The sequence below is a fragment of the Callospermophilus lateralis genome, chromosome 15 (assembly GCF_048772815.1).
Source record: "Callospermophilus lateralis isolate mCalLat2 chromosome 15, mCalLat2.hap1, whole genome shotgun sequence".
Taxonomy (NCBI): domain Eukaryota; kingdom Metazoa; phylum Chordata; class Mammalia; order Rodentia; family Sciuridae; genus Callospermophilus; species Callospermophilus lateralis.
This window is the reverse complement of record NC_135319.1, coordinates 77084259-77101771: the sequence shown is the minus strand read 5'-3', so window position 1 is coordinate 77101771 and position 17513 is coordinate 77084259. Positions and strand designations below refer to the sequence as shown.

General features: G+C 40.5%; 1 protein-coding gene across 5 annotated transcripts in view; it reads left to right on the top strand.

Moving 5' to 3' along the window:
• Gpam (glycerol-3-phosphate acyltransferase, mitochondrial) overlaps window positions 1–14934 on the top strand; it is a 56511-nt gene extending 41577 nt beyond the window's left edge. For all 5 annotated transcript variants that reach the window (XM_076835058.1, XM_076835057.1, XM_076835060.1 and 2 more), the window contains exons 14-22: window positions 388–503; window positions 3214–3284; window positions 4201–4465; window positions 5000–5142; window positions 6292–6369; window positions 7003–7143; window positions 8067–8256; window positions 10513–10571; window positions 11198–14934. In XM_076835058.1, coding sequence (XP_076691173.1) covers window positions 388–503; window positions 3214–3284; window positions 4201–4465; window positions 5000–5142; window positions 6292–6369; window positions 7003–7143; window positions 8067–8256; window positions 10513–10571; window positions 11198–11314 — 1180 coding nt within the window. In that variant the 3' untranslated portion in view covers window positions 11315–14934. The remainder of the gene's footprint in view (window positions 1–387; window positions 504–3213; window positions 3285–4200; window positions 4466–4999; window positions 5143–6291; window positions 6370–7002; window positions 7144–8066; window positions 8257–10512; window positions 10572–11197) is intronic.
• The last annotated feature ends 2579 nt before the right edge of the window (window positions 14935–17513 follow it).

Below are 17513 nucleotides of genomic sequence, written 5' to 3'. Positions count from 1 at the left end.
AATTTAATTATAGCTTCAAGAAATCGAATATTAAGCCCTTCTTTTAATATGCTAAAATTTTGGGATTTCAGACATGTTTTAAAACATGAAATTTTGTTTTTTGTGCTTTGTCTGCCAGTGGGTTTTGGAAGTGATGTACCAAAAAACTGTTTATAGTCATAACTAAATAGCATGTTTTGTCCAAGAGATGATACTAAACATAATTAAGTATATTATGGAGGAAAACAACTCATAAAATACTCTTTTTGTGGTTTAAATATAAAATGTGTAGTAGTTTGAAGTATTTAAATTAGATGTAAATTAGGTTTAATTTATAGATTAGTCCCATGTACTTTGCCTTGTAAAAGAGTGGGGCAGTGGAATGCTGATTTAAAAAAATCTTTTCAGACCTAGTGATGCTGCTAATGAAGGTGTAGAAATACCCAGTAATGAATCCAGGAATGCAGCAGAAGAATTCTTCCGAAGAAGGTTGATTGCAAATCTGGCTGAGCACATTCTATTTAGTGAGTAGAATTCCACACTCTAAATCTGTGATTCAGATCTGGCATAGTGCGGTGCAAACCTTACAGGTTTTGGAATCTGCTGAGGTTGTAGTTTCCTCTTCCAGGTCAATTGCCTAATTCACAGGTGGTGATAGGCAAGTTATTAAAGAGAAAGTGATATTGGGGGGATGTGAGGGAATATGAACAAATTATTTGACTTGGTGTCTGATAAGCAGTGGTGCTCATGTTTTATTTCTTGTGCTTTTTAAAAAAGGTTTTGTCAAAATGATATGTGGCCTGTTTTGCTCATAAATGTGTTTTTGAACTAGTTTATGATGCAACATCTAGGTTTATAGTTGCATATTCTTTTCTTCTCTGATCCCATGGGTATTTTTATTCAGTAAGTATTGAGTGGCTATTTCACATAAAGGTTTGCTATAGCTGCATGGAATACAAATTGAATCATTAATGGTTCTGTGCTCAAAGAGCTTCTGCTGTCTCAGTGGAATAGTTGTATACAAATTCTTGAAGTCATAGTGACACTGAGTAGCATTAGAGCTCTGGGTATTATGAGCCTCCCTTACATTCTAAGTAGCAGCATTGTACACTCTTTTAGAGGCTACTTTAAAAACCAGAGACAGCTGCTGAGTGTAGAGGCACATGCCTGTAATCTCAGTTACTCGGGAGGCCGAGGTAGGAGGATCATAAGTGTAGGCCAGCCTTAGCAACTTAGCAAGCCCTAAGCAACTTAGCAAGACCCTGTCTCCAAATAAAAAGGTCTGGGAATACAGTTCTGTCCCTGGGTTCAATTTCTAGTACTGGAAAAAAAAAAGTCCTCAGTCAGTACCATGGTGTCTTAGTACTCAGACCAGCAGGATCTCCTTGCTCCTTCTGCTCTGGCTGCTCATTTTTCTACTTGACTCTGGGCCAGAGGAGTTTCCTTCCTTCTTCTTTCCCTCCAACCTTCCTTTGGTGCTGGGGAATGGAACCAAAGGACTTCACACATGCTAGGCATGCACTCTACCACGGAGCTGTATCCCCAGCCCACAAGATCCTTTCTTAAGCACAGCTGATTATGTGTCTCTTTTGCCTAAGATTTGGATGCAAAAAATAATACATCCTAATTTTTGAAAAGAAAAGGTGAAATAGATAGCAAAATCCACTATTCAAGTAACTAGTGGCATTACTGTCTAATCTCTAAAGATATTTACAATTTTTTACCATACTGGTTTTCATTTATAAAATTTATTAATGTTTTAAAGAATTATTTTTTTAAATATTTTTTTTAGTTGTAGATAGACACAATACCTTTATTTCATTTGTTTTATTTTTATGTGGTGCTGGGGATGGAACCCAGTGCCTCACGCATGCTAGGCATGCGCTCTACCACTGATCCACAACCCTGGCCCCATGTTTTAAAGAATTCTTTATAAATACTCTTTTTAATGACTGCAGATATGGTACTGGACACTTTTTAAAGTCAACACTAGAGACCAATTGTGAGTGACATGTTCATGAATTCATTGTTATTTGTCATACAACTTAGATTATATTTTCTTTTATTTCCACATTTTTATTGGTGCATTAAAGTTCTACATAATAGTGGGATTTGTTGTTACATATACATGTTCACAGTATAGCAATATAATTTGGCCAGTGTCATTTCCCACTATTTCCTTTCTCTCCCTTCCTACCTCCCCCTAGTTCCTTTTTTATATTCTACTGACCTCCCTTTTATTTTTATGAGATTCCCCCTCATTCCTTCATTATTCTTTTCCTTACAGACTATATTTTTATTTCAAAATAATCCATGGATGTTCATATAATTTTCTATAAATCAAAATGTTGGGTTATATACTATAAGTATTTTCAAATATATTTCTGTGCCCTTGCTGCCCATCTCTGGGCCAGGTTGAGGGGCCAAGGGTATAGCCCAGCAGTAAGTAGAGAATTTGGCTCAGCATGTACAAGACCCTGGGTTCAATCCCCAGCACTGCCCCCCCCATGCTTAGCCTATCCCCCCCAAACCCCCATTCCCTGCCAAAAAAAAAAAAAAGGAATAGACTCCTCTGGGCCAGTTTGAAAAGAGGAAATGAAGATGCATTGAGCTCCTGTTACCATGAGTCCTTGCCAGACCATCATTTCATTCTTTCACAGCCCAATGAACTAGATAGTATTTTGCAACTGAGTCTCAGGAATTTTGTTTCATTTTCTCCAAGTCATGAAATTAATTAGTGTAGAAATTAGGATTTGAGCCCAGATTTTTCTGACTTCAAATCCAAATTTTTCCTTTTTCTGTACCTTCACTCTAACTTGGTGAGTATGTGCAAGAAGAGTGAAATAGGGATGCAATTCTAAAAGACTGTGGCCAGGAACAAGGCAGGAGACACACAGGGGGTATCCCATAGAACTCGAGAATAGGCTCATACTTTGGGTTTTGGTATTTCAATAAGGGTATCTCTTGGTCATAAGTATTCTAAATCTTTTGGCTGAGGTTGAAGGTGGACCCGTCTTAGATGGTGGCATTACGAATAATGATCTCTAAAGAGGCTCCATTTTACCAGAGCATGGTGTAATGCTACAGTTTCCTTTTGGTAAATCACAGTTATAGGAAATGTGGCAGAGAACTTTTATAGTTTTAATACCTTTGTTTAAAATTAAGGTGCTTTTAAAAAGTTTTAGCTGTATTAAAAAAAAAAGTGCAACTAAAGCTTTTGTGTTTGCCTTCCAGCTGCTAGCAAATCCTGTGCCATCATGTCTACCCACATTGTGGCCTGCCTGCTGCTCTACAGACATAGGCAGGTATGTCCATGATATCACCCACAGTTCAGTAGAAAGCCTGCAAAACTTTTATCAGCTGTTCAGAGGCATCTTCAGAATAGATTTGGCCCACTCCTGGCTAGTATTATGAGATAAACAGTAAAATAAGTTAGGGACCCAGTCCAAGGGAGTTTCTAAACTTGATAAAGGAGGAATCTACATAAAAGAAAAGTCAGACTACTTAATATATGCAGTAATAAGATATTCTTTGAGACCAGACTCAGTGGCACTTGCCTATAGTCCCTATTCCTTGGGAGGCTAAGGCAGGAGGATTGCTAATTTGAGGTCAGGCTGGGTGAATTCTTGTCTCATAACAAAAAATAAAAAGGTTTGCGATATTTGTCAGTGGTAGATATTCTTTGATTAATATGGTTAATGTAAATAAAATATATTTCATTCACTTGTGATAGTGAATGATTTCCAAGTAATCTGATTTGTATGTTAGGGCCCACCCTCTGTCTTCCCACAGTAGACCTGTCTTAACTCTATGATAGGATAGACCATGACTGGCCCATTCAGTCATGTTCTCAGCACCAGGCATGGTACTGGTATGTAGCCTCCAAATAAATGTTTGTTAGACAAATATTTAAAATGAAGGAAATTCTTTCTCAAAACTGAAAACTTCTTACCTTCAGACAACTTTTCCTTCCCTTTGTGATCTTACATACTCACTCATACTAGAGTGGTTTCTGGCATGTGGAGTACCATATCATTCCTTTGGGACCAGTTTTTAAAACAGTTTCCTGACTGGCTCTGTATTGGTGATCTGGGTGTTTTCTGTAGGTCCCAACAGCAAGCTGTGGGAAGCCAAAGCAAGAAGAAAATCCTGGGAATATTGGCCTCTTGGCCTTTTGGAAAGGATATTTTCCCTGTCCTGAGATCATTTCTCTGTCTGTAGGGAATCAATCTCTCCACATTGGTGGAAGACTTCTTTGTGATGAAGGAGGAAGTCCTGGCTCGTGATTTTGACCTGGGGTTCTCAGGAAATTCAGAAGATGTAGTCATGCATGCTATACAGCTGCTGGGAAATTGTGTTACAATCACGCACACTAGCAGGAATGATGAATTCTTTATCACTCCCAGCACAACTGTGCCATCAGTCTTTGAACTGAACTTCTACAGCAACGGGGTGCTCCATGTCTTCATCATGGAGGCCATCATAGGTATGTCAGGCCCTGAATGCTTTCAGATATTTTCTTGGAAAGTACAGGGCCTAATACATATAGTGGCATCTACTTTGGTTAGATGATAGCCTCTTGTTGGAGAAAATGCATTGTTATATTTTTAAATTTCCAAATCTGCTGCCATGTCACTGGTTATGGCACAGCAGGTATACTGAACCACTGTGTGTGTGCTGTTTGCTTATCACTGTGGAGGGGGTCAAGTGCCTTGCTGTCTAGGAGCTAAAGCTCTAATTGAGATGGCACGCACAGGGCAGTGAAGAGAGTGGAGGGCTTATGTGATGGAGAGAGTGCAGAGGAGAAAGAGCAGAGGCGACTGAGCCCTTGGGGATGTCTTTCATAGTGTTAAGATCATGTGGAATCATAAGAATCAAATCCTGTGGGATTTTCTCCAGTAAAAGCAAGCCACTGTTTTTGATATATTAACACTTAAGGAGATCTGAGTTAATAGAGCCAGGTGAAGTTTGTCTTGGAGACCCTGTGCTGGTGACTTCATTCTTACTTTTATGTCCCTAGCTTGCAGCCTCTACTCGGTTCTAAATAAGAGGGGTTCAGGAGGACCCACAGGTACCCCCGGCAACCTGATCAGCCAGGAGCAGCTGGTGCGGAAGGCCGCCAGCCTGTGCTACCTACTCTCCAACGAAGGCACCATTTCTCTTGTGAGTGAAGGCTCTTCATGTTACCTGTTTTCTTTTGAGCATTTGCATGAAAACAAACCACCGTTGTTTTTCTCATAGAAAACTTTTGGTCCACTTTTGCATCCTTCTGTTCACTCCTGCCATCAGTGACCACCAAATCAATGTCATTGACCATCTTGGTTTGAGTGTGGCTCACCTCCCCAGCGAATCCTTTGTGCAACTACAAGGCATGGGAGGACAGATTGCTCAATGTTTGTAGTTAGACCCAAAGTGACTGAGTGATGTGTGAAAGGGTCTGAGTCATAGTTTGTCAGTAATTAACACACCCACATGTAGATGATGGATCACAGGTGATAAAGAGTGAGAGAAACAGCCTTAAAAATCATCTGTTTGGCCCCCTCTCAATTTACAAATGAGGAAACTGAAGCCCAGAAGTAAAAGTTAGCATTTATATTATAACCTGGCACTTCTAGATATTTAGAATGAGACATATATACTAAGCCATAAATATTTCCTTCTCAATCAAGTACGATTCATATTTTATTTGTATTCTAATATCTCTTCCCCTTATATGAATAAGTCTTGGGACATTTGCAATTAAAAGTATTTTGAATATAGCTCTTCTGTATGTTCTCACTGTGTATCATTGATTGGTGGTTCTGTTGGGGAACCTGTTTTGCATGAACTTTGGATGATGTGACAGGAAAGGTAGGGACAGATGAGAATCTTAAGATTAGCCTCATCCTTTCCCAGGGTCTTGTCATAATACTTTGTTTCATCATTCACTACTTTTGTGAACATTCTTTGTTGTAAGATGGCCTATGCAGAGAGATTGTCTCATAAAAGACCAAGAAACAGGTGGTGGGGACCGAGACCCTTCATAGGACTTGCTGTACTCTGGGAGAGGACTGAGTTCAGGAGCGCCCTCTGCTGGTGGTTTCACATCAGGAGTACCCACCAGCCAGAAAACTAGGTCTCTCTGGCTTTGTCCATGACCAGGCATTTATCAACAGGGTGGACATCAGAAATCACAGGACTTGCTAGGGGAGTGAAGTAGGTGATAACATGAAAGGATTTGGCTGCTACTTTGTTCAGTGTCTTTAAAAAATATGGAACAGTGAAAATTATGTGTGTAAATAAGTTTTTTTGTTGTTGTTGTTTTTCCCGCAGCCCTGCCAGACTTTTTACCAAGTTTGCCATGAAACAGTAGGAAGATTTATCCAGTATGGTATTCTTACAGTGGCAGAGGTAAGAGGAAGAGCCTTCCTTTATTTGTCTCTTGAGTTTCTTGCTCTGTTTCCTTACCTTTTCTAGCAATTATTTATGCCAGTATTTCTATCAGTAATTTTAACCAATAATTACATTTGCCATGTAGTCATGTCTAGGTGAAAGAAGAGAAAAATGAAGATGGGGAGAATAAATGTCTTTTAGAATTATTTTGCTTTCTTTTGTATAAGTGCTATTGTTTAAGGCATACCTTGACTTGATTCTGTGACATCCAGAAGTTGCATTCTAAGATGTGACACTGTACATATCAGAGTGCTTGTAGCTTGCATGTGTGCAATTTTCTCTTGAGATTTTAGTTTTGGTCGATTTGGTGTAGAGGGGAGGGCCTGGGAAAATGGAAGTCAATTCAGAACATGGAAGAGTATCTTCATTTGCTCTGTCTGGTAGCTCTTTCCCAAGACCCTACCCTTCTCCTTCCCCTGCTATCTCCTGAGTGATTTTTGATTGGAGAGGGAGGTAGACTGGTGTTAGGAAAGGCTAAACAGAGAAGGGGCAGGAAGGGACTGAGAAGAGGACTGCCTTCTCTGGTCCAGCTGGGCAGTTACTTGGGTACCTGGGTATATTTTTTCACTGTTGGTGGTCTCCTTGGCATAGCAAGATGACCAGGAAGAAATCAGTCCTGGTCTTGCAGAGCAGCAGTGGGACAAGAAGCTTCCCGAACCGTTGTCTTGGAGAAGTGATGAAGAAGATGAAGACAGTGATTTTGGTGAGGAGCAGCGAGATTGCTACCTAAAGGTACTTTGGTGAAGAATTGAAGGGAACATTACAATGATGAGTTGAGGTTCATATTGCAGCTAGGTAAACTAAACTCTGGTGACTCATTTATATTCTAAATACTCACTAGCCAGCTCCATCTAGTAAAGACACCTAAATTGCTCAGTTTGGGGATTGGTAAGTAGAAAAGGAAATAAGAGTTGAGAAATCAGAAAGAGGAAGACCAGGGGGGGTTCCTGTCACTGCTATCTTGTGAAATCTTCAGGCACATTCTTGTTCACCCATCCTCTTACCTACTCCTTGTAAGGCATTATTTTTTTTCCCAAGTGACATTCAGAATTTCTCTCTCTTTACATTTAGATATTACTAGTTTGAAGATAAGGCAGTGATCTTGCTTGCTCAAGATCAACCTTCAATTTTGGGTGGGTGCAGTGAGAACCTCCCTGGCCACAAAGCTCCCCATTACTGTGCCCATCCTTCCCCAAAGTGCTAGTGTATGGTGAAGTCCTATGGGGGAGACAGAAAGTGGGACCTGGGAAGGACTGAGATGATCTCGGTAGTCTGACCTGATGGCTTTTGTCACACTCGAGTGACTGTTGAGTCCAGGCTTTAAACCCCAGAGGGCCTAGCCTCAGAACCAGTTGTTTGCTTTGATGACAGAATGTCATAATTGTCATTCAGTTATAAAAATTGCTTCTAGGGACTGGTTAATGAACACAGCCTCAAATATTATTAAAGTGAAAGATTGCAGTAAAGAACACATTTCAGAATCAGTTGTTTTTAACAGAGATTATCTGCATGACGAGTATTCTCCTTTTATATAGTGTTAGTGGGAGGAGCCATCTTTTCAAGTTACTCTTTTTTTCCAAATAAAGTCCTTGTCAGCTTGCTTCACTTCTTCTGTCCCTTGTTGGAGCCTTCATTTTCTGCTTTTGTACTCTCAGGTGAGCCAGTCCAAGGAGCACCAGCAGTTCATCACCTTCCTACAGAGACTGCTTGGGCCTTTACTGGAGGCCTACAGCTCTGCCGCCATCTTTGTCCACAACTTCAGTGGTCCTGTTCCGGAGCCTGAATATCTGCAAAAGCTGCACAAATACCTAATCAACCGAACTGAAAGAAATGTTGCAGTATATGGTATGTTAAATCCCTATTTCAACTTCTTTTAAAAATTAAAAAAAATTCATTGGTGCATTATAGTTATGCATAATAGTGCAATTCACTGTTCTATATTCATTATATGCACACATGTGATTTGTTCAATTTCATTCTCCCATACCTCTCCTTCCCCCCGCCCCCCGTCAACCCCTGGTCCCTTTTCTCTACTGGTCTCCCTTGTAATTTCATGAAAACCACCCTTCTACCCAACACACTTCTTTTTGTCTCTCTACCTTTCACATAAGAGAGAAAACATATGACCCTAGACTTTATCAGTTTGGCGTATTTCGTTTAAAATAATGCTTTCAAGTACCATCCATTTTCCTACAAATGATATAATTTCATTCTTTGTGGTTGAATAAAATTTCTTTATGGATATATAGCACATTTTCTTTTTCCACTCATGTGTTGACAGACGCCTGGGCTGGTTCCATAGTTAGGCTGTTGTGAGTTGTGTTGCTGTAAGCATGGATATGCATGCATCCCTATGATATGATATTTTAATTCTTTAGGATAACACTGAGGAGTGGGATAGCTGGATCATGTGGTGCCATTCCTTTTGAGAAAATGCCATATTGATTTTCACAGTGGTTGTATGAATTTACAATCTCACTAATAGTGTTTCTTTTTCCCCACATTTTCTCCATCATTTATTATTGTCCAATTTTTATTATTGTTTTATTCTTTTTTTAAATATTTTTTTATTTGTAGATGGACATAATACATTTATTTTGTTTATTTTTATGCGGTGCCGAGGATTGAACCCAGTGCCTGACACGTGCTGGGCAAGCGCTCTACCCGAGAGCCACAACTGTAGCTCCTTGTTGGCATTCTTGACGGCTGCCATACTGCAGCAATTGATGAAATGAGAGTGAAATGAAATCTTGGTGTAGTTTTGATTTGCATTTCCCTGATCGATGTTGGACAATTTTCATATGTTCTTTGACTATTTGTAAAACTTTTAAAATTTTTATAGAAATCTGCTTATTGTAGGAAATTGGAAAAATATAAAATTATCCTGACCTGTAACTCAATAGATTATTACAATTATTTTCTTTGGTATGTCATGTAAGTTAGATGATACAGTTATGTACTCTTAAATCTGGCTTTTTTTCACTTAACATTTGTGAGAGTCATACATATCATATGTAGTTTGACTTATTGTCATGAAATGTTCCATTATTTACCATATTTTATTCATTCTACTGTTGAAAGATATTTGCATCATTTGCAGCTTAGAGCTACTTTGCATAGTGTTGCTGTGAACATGTTTGAATGTCATTTGGGGGAGCATCTATGATCATATATATGACATACATGCAGGAATAGAATTGCTTGGTCATAGGCCATGGTTATGTTCGGCTTTAGTAGAGACTGCCAGACAGTTTCTAAGTGTTGTACCGACTTGCCTTCCTACCAGTAGTGTGTGTTTCAGTTGTTCCATGTCCTGCAGCCCTTGGGGTTGTCACATCATCTCTTTTTTTTTTTTAATTTTCTAATATTTATTTTTTTGTAGTTATAGGTGGACAGAATGCCTTTATTTTATTTTATATTTTATTTTTTATGTGGTGCTAAGGATCAAACCCAGTGCCTCACATGTGCTAGGCAAGTGCTCTGCCACTGAGCCACGACCCCCGCCCTCATCTCTTATATCTATGAGAGGTGTGGATGGGGTGGGGGTAGCACTTCATATGGTTACAGTTTGGAACTGAAACTACTTAGAATCAAGTTTTAGAGCCAAAAGGTATCCAGAGATAATCTCATTCAATCACCTCACTTTATGAGTGAGGAAACTACCCAGGATCATAGAGCTAGTCAGTTAATGGACAATCTTGGGTTTAGAATTCTTGCTTTCTGATCTGTAGCCTGTGCTCCCTCTGGCTGCACAGGTGTGTAGGAACCATCTATGCAGCACTGTGTAGTTTACAGGAATTCCCACACATTATCTTGTTTGAGTCTCACAGAGACCCTGCAAAATGGATACTTTAGGTATTGTCCGTCTTTCCTTCTCTTTTCTCCCTCCCCGACCCTTTTTCCCTAATAGATGATAGAATGGGTTTAAAGAGACCACAGATCATCTGGGAGACCTCACTGTTGCCAGTGGCAGAAGGGGAGCTGGCCAGTCTGCGGCTTGCTGTGGCCCTCCCTCTGCCCCCACTGCTTTCTTACTGCTGACCTTGGGGCTTTGTGTCCACTAGATCTAAACCCTGACAGGGTCTTATTGTTTCTCTACAGCTGAGAGTGCCACCTACTGTCTTGTGAAGAATGCTGTGAAAATGTTTAAGGATATTGGGGTAGGTATCCATGTTTATAAAAGCTGTGTTGACATTGGCTCTCAAGAACTAGTATGTTTGCACTATTTATATTGGAAACGTGGCCCCAAGAACAGCTGCTTCTGCTGGATTGACTGGGGAGGCATTTCTGGGGATGAGTGCTGGGGAGGGACATGGCGACAGTGAGACCCATCAGTACAGATTTATTTGCATGTCCCAGAATTGTGTTGGTTTCATATTCATTCCCAAACTGTTTACATATAAAGATACCAGAGCATTTCAAGATGCTCCTGTGGAGCTCAGCCATTCATTTAATTCCACATGGCTCTCAGTTTTTTCCTTGTGTTTTTGCTTCTCAGGCGTCTTTTCCCTTGGTCTCATGTGGAACATGAACTCCAGGGGGCATCAAGTGTCTCTTTGTAAGGGACGATGTGTGACTTTGTTCTGGCTTCAGTCATGGTGTATGATGCACTGGTTGAACTGTGTCCCCAGCCTCCTGCCTCATGTGCACCTGCACATCCTCATTTATTTAAATCGGGATGTGGTTTTAGGTGCCTTTACTGCCCTTTGAGGTCTAGAACACAGGTCAGGGTTGGTGACAGATATGCCCTCCTTTGCCTTAAATTGAATCTACACTTTCTCTTCAGGTTTTCAAAGAGACCAAGCAGAAGAGAGTATCTATTTTAGAACTGAGCAGCACTTTCCTACCTCAATGCAACCGGCAAAAACTCCTAGAATATATCCTGAGTTTTGTGGTGCTGTAGGTAACTTATGGCACCTCTGGCAAGTGAAGGGCTGGAGATGAGTCCCTTGCAGGCTCCAGCATTTGTCCTGAGAGTTGCAGGTGCTGTCGCGTGGCCAGGCCTGCCCTGCCCTGAGGTGACCTGGAAGACAAGTGCCTTCTCCCCTTTGTGGACCTGTGATCTTCCCAACTCTGAGACACAGCGGCCTATGGATAACACTCGGGGGGCCCTCAGCCTCTGTTGCAACTCATAATCAGTAGATTACTAGATGAAATCTCAATAAATTATTTTGGAGTTTATTAAAGATTTACATTTTAAGTACAACTTTTAAGGACTAATTACTGTGATGGAAACAGAAATGTAGTTGTATTTAGAACTGAATGTTGTATAATATACATAAATAGTGGAGTAATTCATTCGTATATTTTCTGATTAATCGTTAATGCTTCCCTTAAAAATAATTGTCAACCATTCACTCTTTTCGGTTTTACCTTTGTCAGTAGTAACTAAATTTGAAACGGGAGCCCTTTCATCCCAAGTGCTTTACAGATGAGTGGGCTGAGGTACATCATACCCAGGTATCACTGTGCTGTCCTCTGAGGTCAGATTTAGAAAACGCGTTAAGAGCTACATGAAAACAGACAATATTAGTTTAGGTCAGGAACTGAGATAATGCGATCAAATAGCCAACATCAGGAATTAAATTTAGCTGGCAAAATACAAGGTAAACCTGGCCAGAAAACTGGCACTGAAAACTTGTGCTCACATAAAAAAGTGCCATTGAGTTTCAAATGACCAGCAAGTATTTAAAAACTTCTCCTGTTTTATGTCTGCACCCCTTCCCACCTCTCACAGGTACAGCCGTTTCTTCTAAAATCTCCAGCCAAATAGCACCTGCACTGAGTTGCTTAGCTCAGCCTGATGGGCTCTGTTAGTGCATGGTGCTCTGGCTGCAGACTCCCGACCCAGGGCTTTCATGTATGCACACAGGTCGGATACTGCTGCCAGTGTGGGTGGCTGGTACTTACTCGAGTTTGCAGTGTTTGAACTGTGCAGTATCTGCATGTCCCTACTTCTAGGTGAATAGCATTTATGAATTTTTACCTTTGAGAAAAAAACATGGTTTATATGCCTAAACCCTCTCATGCTTCATAGAGGCAAATAATTAATTATGAAAAATTGTCTGTTTATATGGGTAGGTGCCTTTTTGTGAGCAGGGAGCATAATTAATTGTGATAATTATGGTGATTTCTTAAAGATCATGTAATGTTAAAAATTTTCCTAACCATTTATTGTCCCTTATTTCCATGATATTATGAAACTATGAGTTTTCTCTGATGAGTGTTGCATAGATTCTTTGAATTTAGTATAAAAGTACTGCAAATTAAGTTTGTACTTTCCTGAGCTTGGATTTTAAACACTAATAGTATTTCATGAGTATGTGTGCATTGGGAGAGGGAGGGGTATTGGTGGATAGTTCACATTCTGTGAAATAATCTTGTTTGAGAGTCAGCAATAATGCTAATGCTGTGTGATCTTCCACCGTTCTCCAATTCTGTACATAAATATATCTCTCCTTTATCTTGTAGGAACTCACGTACCATTAAGTCAGTCACTATAGCAACTGGGTGTGGCATGAGATGCCACCTTTTCACCTTCAATTTACTGAGTAGAATAGAGGAACACTTCTGGCTGCACTTGGGAACTACCCAGGGAATCTGTTCATTCCCTTGGATGGTCCTTCTCTGGGGATCAAACACTTCACAAGTCTCTTCTTTTTCTATCCTCTAAATTGTAATTCAAGGATCATTCAACTTCTCTGTTAGTTGGCTGGAAAGTCCAGGTGAAGACTGACTTTCCAGTGGATATTGCTGCTTTGCCTGTCACTTTTGCAAAGAGCTGCTGCTTTACCAGCTTGAGCAGAGAAACTATGGCTTCTCTTGCTTAACTTTCCCTTTTGGTTGGTTTGTTTTCAAGAAATTTGATCAGATGCTTTGGGGAATGCAATTTGCTAGCTCTCTTGCCACTTAACTCACTGTGAGGATAAACATGCATGCTTTTGTAATTAACTGGTGCTTTGAAAACCTTTTTTAAGGAAGAAAAATCTCAACCAAAGTTATGCTCATCCAGAGAAGCTGACCCTTAAGTTAATTTTAGCACAGCTCATTCTTTAGTGCCTCATTACTGGGGAAAAAAGATCACAATAAGGCTTCCAGATAGCTCTGTTTTGCTAATAGACACGTTCTCATTGTTTTCCAACAGCAGATGGCTTCCAAGTAAGGTTAAACCAACTAGGTGCTTGTAAATAATTTATTACAGTTTACTGTATTGCATTTCTTTGAAACTGAAATGCATGCCCTTCAGGGGAAGACTGTGAGTCAAGTTTAAAAACAACCCAGTAACAAGCAATATGAAACTGCACCCTGTTTTTAAAAAAATAACAATGTCCTAAGAAATTCAGAAGACAGGAAGGAATTTGCACTGTCTTAAAATTCTAACAAAATGACAAAAATGTGTGTTAAGTGTAAAAAACTAGGAATTGAGAAGGCACTGCATCTTCTTCTTCAGACCTCTAAGTCTCACGGAGTCACGAGGGTGAGTAGAGAGAATATGTCCTAGGAAGGCAGCAAATGGAAGCTCCGACTGTGGAGTTTCCTGCAACCTGGAGAGGCGAGGGCAGTGCCCCTGGAGTTCCTTGTCTTCTGAGGACCCTGGGAGATGTGCCTCGGTGTTATTTAGCAAGTGTTGCTGGCAAACCTCTCGATCGTGGAAACTTGTGCTGCACCTGAGCACGGTAAGGGCTTGGCCCCCAGCAGTCTGTTGAACCTGGCATTTCCCAAACTCTTTTGACCTCAGGACCTTTTCCCCCTCTGGGACACCTCTGAACCTCTCACTAGTATCCTATGGAAAACATTTGGGAAAACACTTCATTAGGCAGTTCTATAAGGAGACAAAACACTGAGGAACAGATGGCACCGAGGCCGAATTCGCATGCATTTTGTACCACCAAATGTTGAGATGAATGATGGGTATTTCCTCCCCTGGAAAGAATAAGCACAGAAAAATTGTAACATAGGTGGCCAGAGCTCTTTCCTTTGATGGGAAGATGAACTGTCAATGACTCTGGCTTTTTTACTGCAAGTAGCAGAATTAATACAAGGATTAATTGTGGGAAATGATCAGGGTTTTAATTCAGATCTAGAAGAAAACATCGCACAACTGAATGCAGATTTTTATCCGTAGATAGTTCCAGTATTTAGAAATGTAGAACCTATTGAGGTTTATAAGACTTACTATGGGATGTAAATCTGTTTTTTAAAATACTCTTTTTAGGAACCTGGAGTTGCCACCTGGCATTTTAGTTTAATACGAACTAATGATTGCTTTGAAAGAGACTCTTCACTTTATTTCTAAACAGCTAAAGGGCTAAATGTCTTGATGGAAGGGGTTAAAGTATTGCCTGTTGTACAAAGAAATGCTAGATTGTTGTAAAAAGAATTGCTATAAAGTATTGTAAAGTAACGCTGAGTGATTTTGTGAGTGAAACTTGGACATGTTGATTGATTGTTATGCCTGATAATGTATTGTGAGAAGCACAGAAATGTAGTTTTGTTTTAATAAACCAAAAAAAATGAACCTTATTTTTGATGTCTTGGCTTTGTAGTTAAACGTTCCCCATGCAATTCATTATACACATTCTTCTTGTTTGACTTTCATAAAACTTTATTAATGTTTACAGATCTAATCTGACATAAATTTATGAGCCCACAGTTCATGATTTTATTAACCAAGATCTCTTCACATCTGATCGACACTTGGAAATAGAGATATCTACCTCTTCTTAGCTGTGGCTTACCTTTTATTTGGTAAATTTCACATCATATATTTTTTGGGATTCTACAAAGATTCTATTAAGCTTGGTGCTTCTTGTCATAAGTTCATAAAAATCACACTGAAGTGTTTTTCTCACTAGTTTATAATTAGTTGGTGAAAATATTTTTTTTAACAAATAAGAAAAGTATTTCTTTGATCATAGCACAGATATTTTGTGGATCCTTTGAAAACACAGCTTCCCCTTAAGTGTATTCTCTGAAAATGGTGGTGAACATGTGCCTGATGGTGGTGTTCCTGCCCTTTGGTGTGTGCCCAGCTGTGGAATGGACTAATGCCCGAGGCCACCTCTCCAGCCAGCCCTTGGCTCTGACTTTGTCTTTACCCCTTCTCATTTCCTGTGTGATGCTGCTACTGTGACTGCCCTTGCTCTTTGGTGGTCATTCTCTCCTTGGTATTAGCAACTCTTGGCTGTTACCATAAGTTACATTTTCATAAATAAATTCTTTAACTTTTATAGCCTCATGAATATTAACTTTGAAGCCGAATCTCTGGATGCTTAGCTTATTTTAGTCCTCACTTAGTCTCTTTTTTAAACCTTTGTCAACTTCTACATGCCTCACTAATAAATTGCTAACATACCTTTTGGACAAACCAGTGTGTCTTTGCAGTTTCTGTCCACGGCATTTCTAATGTGGATATGGCTTCTTTAGTTTTCGTGTTATCGTGTTCCCTGTTATCCTCCCTCTGTCTACCCTTTGGACTGTGACTCCTCTCCTCCAGATTCTTCTTGCCTCCCTTCCCTTGCCATACAGTCTTAGTGTTATTGCCAGCCTGCTGACATATTTTTTTTGAATTTCAGTTTTATCTAAAAATACCCAACTTTTGCTTATTGGTATAACAATCTATGTGGATCAAGTCTATTGCCATAAGTTTCCAGGTCATTTCTTTCTTGCCAGCTGTCGGCTCATGTCTTTTGGCCTAGAAAATAGACGCAAGAAGGAGCAAGTCCAAGATACCAGGAGATTGAAAGCAATCCACAGGGGAGAAAAGGTTGACCTCGTCATCTGACTTAAGTATGATTAGAGACAGGTAAGTCTTTGATGAGGGCCACTGGGCGATGTTCAGCCAGGCCATGGCAGCAGTCAACCTTTGATGTCTGACTCATTGCCACGTCAAAGTTAAGGTTGAGACAAGTCGGAGTTGGCCACTATCAGTGGGCTTGGTGCCAGTGTAAGAGCTACCTATGATGTGATGAAATGATTAGAACCAACTCAATCTCCAACTCAGGAGAAGACACAAGAAAGGCTCAGGAAAATAAAGTTCATTTCACTCACACATGCTGGAGACAGGGGGCACAGACATACCATGTGGGGTCACATGGAAAGGCACCAGGGTGGCCTGGGGACAGAAGACAAGAGCAAGAAGTAGCTTTAGACCTGAGCCTTTATTGGGGTTTCTGTGGGCAAGGCAGGGTAAACAGGTCAGGATTTCAGTTTGAAGCATTTTGATGGTTCCAAATTTGGCGATTCCAGGTGTACATGGAGGAGCTCTGGCTCTGGGATAATGTTTCAGAGGAATGCTCCAGGCTGGGTCTTTTGCTGTCTCTAAGAATTGGCTAACTTCAGAGGAATGGTTTCTCATCCAGACAGAAACGTTTTTAATGATGACAAAAAAATCACAGAACAGAAATTATAGCTCTGGAAAGGACGGAAGGCACCACCAGTATTCTGCCCCCAAATTTTACAGAGAGAACTGCCCACACTCACACCATAGGTAGGTAGAATTGAGACCCCCACTTCAGTGAACGTCACTGAAGCGAGCGAAACGATCAGCTCCATCTAGTGAAGGAAAGATCCATCATGAGTTTACGTGGAGCTGGCAGAGTCCCAAAACAAGTGCTAGACACAATCTGTCTAGGACTTCCCTGTGCCCTGTAGGTAGGTACTATGCACTCTGCACCCGTCAATCTCGCACTCTGGGATTGGTACCATGAGCCCCATGTTACAAATGGCAAAAGGGAGACTCTGGTGAAATAGTTCAGAGAAGATTTCTGCCAAGGTTCAACTTTGTTCTTGATCATCGTGACACCTTCCCTCCTGAGGTTTGCAAACTCTGCCTTTGTCCTAGAACCAGAGGCAGAGGCATAGAAGGTTAACAGCAGGGTGGAAAGTACCGCATCGCCACAAGATGGGAACAAGAGTGAAGAATGGAAGCAAGGAGCTTTGCCAAGTCCCTCTGAGACTGGTGAGCAGGAGACAGGCTTTGAGGTTGGAAAGCGTGAGGATGTGCTGCTGTTCCTATTGTTATGACATAGAACCCAACTTGGCAATCCTTAGCATATGCCAGGTACCATGTGGCTCATTGGTGGTCCTCAACAACCCCTAAA